The sequence below is a fragment of the Morone saxatilis genome, unplaced genomic scaffold, assembly GCF_004916995.1.
Source record: "Morone saxatilis isolate NCDOM2014 unplaced genomic scaffold, NCSU_SB_2.0 Contig2, whole genome shotgun sequence".
In the NCBI taxonomy this organism is placed as follows: domain Eukaryota; kingdom Metazoa; phylum Chordata; class Actinopteri; family Moronidae; genus Morone; species Morone saxatilis.
In genome coordinates, this window is record NW_023339762.1 from 10,356,755 (window position 1) to 10,363,587 (window position 6,833).

Sequence of the window (6,833 nt, forward strand, 5' to 3'; positions counted from 1 at the left end):
AAGTGTGGTACCAGATGGGAGTAGTACCTGCAGTGTCGCTAGCACCAGCTGCCAGGAGCTGCCCAGCACAGCCCCATGGCAGTGAGCCAGGTTCAACAGGGTACGCATACACTGGATGTTCTTGGCAGTCAGCTGACAGAGGGACAGACAGTTATATTACAGTACATTCGAATGCACGTCATCAGGCATTTAGTTGATACACTTTCTCGATATTTAAGTGTGAAATGGTAGGAACAGATCAAGTATAACATAAAGTCTTACTAAATTTATGAGCTATAGCATGAAGCGCAAAGGTCACAGCCATACAACTATGGTAACAAAGAAAAAAGGTGTGGAAATACAAATACAGTAGTGCTAAGAGCTAAAACCAGATAAAAACAACATTATAATTTCTATGGGGGGAGTTCTAATTATAACATACTGATTGCAGGTTAGGGTCAAGGCCACTGCCCATGTATTTTAAAATGCTATTGCCCTAAAGGTAAATTTAAAAACACTGACCTGCCCATGTTCATAATAGTTGTTCTTTACCTGAACGGTGCCATGAGAGAGAAAGTGTGTCTGTTTTTATGTGGGCATTATTTTAATGGGGTGATGTGCACATTATGCATACTAATAACACAGACAACCTGGTAAACAAATGGCTTTGCATTTTCATCAGACAGACTTCTTTTTTATGCATGGGATGTTTGACTGATTCTTTGGGTTATATCTTAGATAGTGAAACTCTTAAATTAATAATGCTTGTTATAGTCCAAGTGTCATCTTGTTCAGTTTTTTTTTGTCTTGACAAAGTCTGGAGCCCATATGGACCGTCTCGATTTAACTCACCGCTTTATTTTGGACTAGTCTTGAGTCACACTCAACTATGCTCTGTCTTGCCTTGGACTTTGGTGGTCAGGAATACAGCTGTCTTTTCGAGTATTCAGGGTATTTATCCTCCCCCAACAGCAACAGTTTTGCTTTTTTTTTCCCCCAGCCATTTGTTTAATATATCTCAATTACAACATTTTTGCAAGGTTTATTTTGAAAAACTGCCACATGAATGAAATTATTAAATGTCAAGTGTAACCATAGTCTCTTCATAATTGTGTCCTTACCACTACAGTGCCCTGGGGCTGGGCAGTGAGCGGCTGCCCAACAGCAACCACCTGCTGATGGGATTCACTGGAGGGGCTGATAATTTGAACACTCTGGCCCTGGATCGAGTAGGCTGTGGAAAACACACAGACACACACGTGCAAGACATTTCCACACACACACACACAGGAGTCAAGTCTTTCGATGAGAGTCAGTATACACAAACAGGTTTTGTAACAAGTTTACGACATGCAAGAAGAGCTTTCTTAATTAACTCCAAGGCAAACATCCATCGCAAGTTGAGGCCCAATTTGCCGGCTTTATCTCTACAAGCTAAAATGCAAATAATGAATGTTTGAGCGGTCGGTTTAAGAGCATCTGTGTGTGTATTTGTGTATGTGTGTGTGTGTGTGTGTGTGTCAACAATCTCCAGACACGTTCTCCTTGGTATTTCTAATTAGAAGCCAGAGTGAAAAGTTATGGATCAACGCAATAAGAGTAAGGCAATTGGGACAGGTAGAGTGCCAACAGTTTACATGTTAAGCTCAGTTTCGTGGCATGCACATCTAACCATAGGGGAGAACAGACGTACTCATTAGTTTAACATACATACACATGAACAGAGAGTATCCTCAGGGTTAGAGAGAGGGGCTTTTTAACGGTGTGTGGTACTGTTATGTATTGGCTTGTGTAATGCCTACATTAAAGCAGGAATACAAACATGCATACCAAACTCAGCCTCAAATGGTTCGCAGTAATATTCTGGTATTTCCGGTATATTTGTGTGTGTGTGTATTAAGGCGATGTTTTGTACAAAGAAAAAGTAGTTACAGGAAACCCGATGTACTGCTTAGACTACGTACCTTTGCTGGAGAGGTTGGCGGTGTTGCTGCTCAGAGCGGTCAGGGTATAATGCGGCGGCAGAGAGGCCTTGCAGATGGCTGTAATGAAAGCGTCACGGGGCGTCACCAGGCCCAGACGACCACACAGAGAGGCCATGGTCAGCTCTGCCTTTAAGATGTTCTCTGTGGCTGTCTCATCGGTGCTGAAGAGACAGGACAAGAGGGAGAAGAAAAAAAACAGAAAGTGAAGAGTGTAGTCTGATATCTGGTACATTCAACAGTATCTCTTTGCACTGTCTGTGGCAGTTAACTGTAGCTGTGTCTGGTTTTAGCATGTACTGTTTTTCTACTACAGTGGCAATTTCAATCAAGGCTGATTCCAATAATTTCATTTGATATTAGAGGAAGATTATTATAATTCTGGAAAAAAGAATTAGAGAGTGTGTGATGTATTAAGACTTAAAGTAAATCTTTATCTGAGTGGGGTTATGTTATGTTATGAAAATTGCCAACTATGTTCATCTGGGACTTGGTTTTATTTTATCTGTGAAGGCAAAGTTTTGCTTGGCCTGAACTGTACTTTACATTTAAGCTGTTTGTGCAACACTGAATAAAATAACTATGAAAAGGTCTACAAAACCATATCCTCTGAATAGCATTGCTAGAAATCAGTGTCCAAGTATCCCTCTTGTCAGCTATTTACATTTTCACTACATCTGGACATAGATTTGAGCATTAAAATGGTTGTTGACATGCACATAGGACAAATTAATGGATCAGTATATGTTATAATTTTGACATTTCCTATGGGAAAAGTCATTCTCTCCTGTTCCTGTGCAGTTTATGAAAAGGCGCTACTACCTGGCGTCTAGTAGCAGAGATAGAGCAGCCAGTAGACCACACCAGCAGGCACTGACCATCTCCTCCCACACCAGGTGGGCTCCTGAGATAGAAACACAAATCATCTGTGAGTTTAGTTAGGAATTACTTCACTTTAGTTTGGACAGCATCACTTGGGAAAAGAAACAAAACATGCCTCCATTTTTGATATTTTATTTAAAAAGATAAAGACATTACAGCAGGGTGTCAAACTCATTTCGCATCGTGGGCCACATACGGCCTAGGGAGATGTCAAGTGGGCCGGACCATTAAAATTATACCATACTCTGCTATAAATAACCAAAATATCATGTCTTTCCTTTGTTTTGGTGTAAAGAAGCACAAGAACATTAGGAAAATATTGAAATTTAATGAACTATTCTTTTACAAAACATTTCATGAAACACCTCATATTTCCTTAGACAAATGTGCAATTTACTTTTATCATTCACAAATATGCATTGCAACTGATCCCACTGATTGTACAAAGGCACAAAACTTTAATTGGTACTGAAAAATATAGTAATGCACTTTAAGATTAAATGAGACTTTTAAAGAAAGGAATTTTTAAACCACTTACACATACGCATATAAAATCTAAATGTAATCCCTGCGTACACCTTACAAACTAAGGAGAGTGATTTTAAATGTGTAATGAAGAAAGTGTTCGCCTGTCCTGTAAATCTGTAAACTTCATACATGAAACATACATACACATACAATACATACTGAAAATTTATGGAGTTGTATGAACAGTAGAATTCCATCACACAACTTTTGTTTTGAAGCTGCTGACTAACATTAAAGTGCACATTTTTTAAATCACCACAGTAAGGATTCATCTTCACAGAGCTGTATTCTTTCAATGCAAACAGTATCTAAGGCAGCATTTTAAAGGTGTTAGTCTAGTCTGGACTTGTATTTGTTCCTGAAACTTGGCATCTTTTGGCCTGTACAAGTGCATCAACACCAGGTGTCATGTCCTGACTAGCTGTCACTTTCAGAATGTCATTTAAGTGCTTGTTTGTGAGCCTTGAACGCATTTTTGTTTTATTGATATTCATCACTGAGAAAATTTGTTCACAAAGGTAGGTTGTCCCAAACATGCACAAAATTTTAGCAGCCAGGGCTGTTAATTTGGGGTACCCTGGTAGTAGATACTGATAAAATCTGTCCAGACCTACAGAGGCAAATTTGCCCTTCAAATCTGCATCACACTGCAAATCAATTATCTCTAGCTGAATTTCGACCGGCAGATCAGAAGCTTTAACTGTGAAAGGTGAGCGAAAAACTGAAAATTCTGTCTCAAGTTCACCAAATACCTGAAAACGTTTCTCAAACTCCCGCAGTAGTCCTGCAATTTTGTCTTTGTACCGTTTCATGTCCGCATCAGGTCTGGTCACACACACATCTCTCAGACAGGGGAAATGAGCAGGGTTGCCATTTGCCAGTTGCATCTCCCACAAAGTCAGCTTCAACTTAAATGCATGTATGTTGTCAGAAAACTGTGTGACAACTTTTTTGCGGCCTTGCAACATTTTGTTCAGATTGTTCAAGTGTTCAGTAATATCAACCAAGAATGCAAGGTCCCGTAGCCATTCCTGAGATTGTAATTCCAACACCGGTTTTCCTTTTTTCTCCATGAACTGTCTGATTTCCTCTCGTAGATCAAAGAAATGCCTCAACACAGCGCCTCGGCTTAACCATCTCACTTCAGTGTGGTATGGCAGGCTGTGGGTAATGTTGCTGTCGCTGAGAATTTTGTCAAACTGACGATGGTTCAGACCTCTGGACCGGATGAAATTTACAGTGCGAACAACCACCTCCATGACGTGGTCCATTTTCAGCGACTTGCAACACAATGCCTCCTGGTGCAAAATACAGTGAAATGTCCAGAAACGATCTCCTCCATTAAGGGCTTGTACTTTGTCTTTGAACTTTGTCGCGACACCTGCTTTCTTTCCGACCATGGATGGCGCGCCGTCTGTAGCCAGGCTGACAGCGCGGGACCAGTCCACTCCAACTCTGTCCAATGCAGCAACGACAGAGCCGAAAATGTCCTCGGCTGTTGTGGTGTCCATCATTGGCACCAACTCAAGAAACTCTTCAGTAACAGTCAATGTCTCATCAACTCCTCGAATAAATATGGCCAGTTGGGCCACGTCTGTGATGTCAGTGCTCTCGTCAATTGCCACGGAAAATGCAATAAATGACTTGACTCTCTGTTTCAATTGACTGTCTAAATCTGTCGATAGTTCCGAAATCCTCTCTGCTATAGTATTCCTCGTCAGGCTAATATTGGCAAAAGCTTGTCGCTTCTCGGGACATACAAGTTCAGCCGCCTTCATCATGCATCGTTTAACAAAGTCACCGTCGGAATACGGCTTCGATGCTAATGCTATTTCGCTAGCAATTAGGTAGCTGGCTTTTACCGCTGCTTCACTGACTTCTCGGCTCTGGATGAAAGTTGACTGCTGTTTCCTCAGACCCGCCAGCAATTCGTTAATCTTATCTCTTCTCAGTTGTCCTTGCAAGCCGTCATATTTTTCGCTGTGATGAGTCTCGTAGTGGCGTCGAATATTATATTCCTTCAATACCGAAACTTGTTGCAAACACACCAAGCACAAAGGTTTTCCGTCCATCTCTGTAAATAAATAGGACGTGGTCCATTTTTCTTTGAAAATTCTACACTCCTTATCTACTTTTCTCCGTTTGGATAACGACATTTTGGCTAATGAGGGTGTAGCGGAGAGGTAGAGACCAAGGTATTAACAACGTCGTAACAAGCAGCAGATGGCGCATTGATACCGTCTGCTGTTTTCAGTCTGTCTCAGTGATGCGGCTTGTCTTCTACTCTGATGGAAAGAGTGCGCCCCTTAGCGGATAATCCATGAATTGCAGCGAATTAAAAATATTAATTCCATGTCTTTTATGCATTTTTTCCACTTTCAAATTATCCTGCGGGCCTGATCGAACCTCCTTGGGGGCCGGTTCCGGCCCGCGGGCCGTATGTTTGACACCATATCATATCTGATATGATATGGTTTTGGAAATTTTGAAATCTAATGACTGAGTATGTGATTAAATAACTATATGGATTTGTTTTCATTGTAGAGTTTTCCCTTTATCCTTTGTAAAGTATTTTTTTATTATGGGTAGAAACTGTCTTATTGTTGTTCCACCAACCATTCACAGTAGCTGCCAAAGCGCAGTAATTTCTTAATTATTAATTTGTACATTTGCCAAGAGTTTAATTTTATGAGCAAGTCTGTGTTTGCATGTCTGCATGTTATAACAAAATTGATGCTTTCTATATAGAAGTAAAATACATACATGTCATAGTTTATTTTCTTTAATATCATAACCAAATTACATGTTAATCTGTTCAGTATTTGTCGAGATATTTCTGTCTGAAACAAAGGAGTGGACTAGCTAATTGACCAACCAGACAATTTTGTCAACCCTAAAGCCTTTAACCATGTGACTTAAAATAGAGATACGCTACCTAAACTCTCCAAGCTTCCTGTCATGAAATGCATCTCCAATTCAGATGTGACACTATTTGGTTAGGAGATGTATTGCATTTCATCTCAGCAGGTTTAGACATCACATTTTTTACAGATGAAGGCCCTTCATGTCAGAGCCAAATAGCTAGACTGACTAAACAGAAACAGGTCTTTGAGGCCCCTCATGGTTATTTTGTTTGAAGTTTGAATTGAGAAGATTTTTTGAGTAGTGTTGAATAAAAACTTGAAATTTCAGTGCTCACAAGAGGTATAATAATCTTAACTTTCACCTGCTGAGATGTGAATGTTTTGTTTTGTCAAAACCCGGCAGCACATCACCCAAGGCTTTTTATCCTCCAAGAATTATACCAGCTAAAGAGACTGCTGTATAACAAATTGCATACTCCAATATAAAATATGGAAGTGGCACGAGTGTCTGCAAACGCAACCAAACAATCATAAGGCAGTCTCAGAGCAGCTGTGCCTGATGAGGACAGATGTCTGCGTCAGGTTGTAAACGGCTTCT

General features: G+C 40.3%; 1 protein-coding gene across 4 annotated transcripts in view; it reads right to left on the minus strand.

Annotated features, from left to right (window-relative positions):
* mon2 (MON2 homolog, regulator of endosome-to-Golgi trafficking) overlaps positions 1–6,833 on the minus strand; it is a 45,121-nt gene that overhangs the window by 21,888 nt on the left and 16,400 nt on the right. For all 4 annotated transcript variants that reach the window (XM_035664755.1, XM_035664753.1, XM_035664754.1 and 1 more), the window contains exons 13-16: positions 2,784–2,865; positions 1,944–2,125; positions 1,101–1,213; positions 28–132 (exon numbers count right to left, since the gene is read on the minus strand). In XM_035664755.1, the coding sequence (XP_035520648.1) occupies positions 28–132; positions 1,101–1,213; positions 1,944–2,125; positions 2,784–2,865 (482 nt within the window). The remainder of the gene's footprint in view (positions 1–27; positions 133–1,100; positions 1,214–1,943; positions 2,126–2,783; positions 2,866–6,833) is intronic.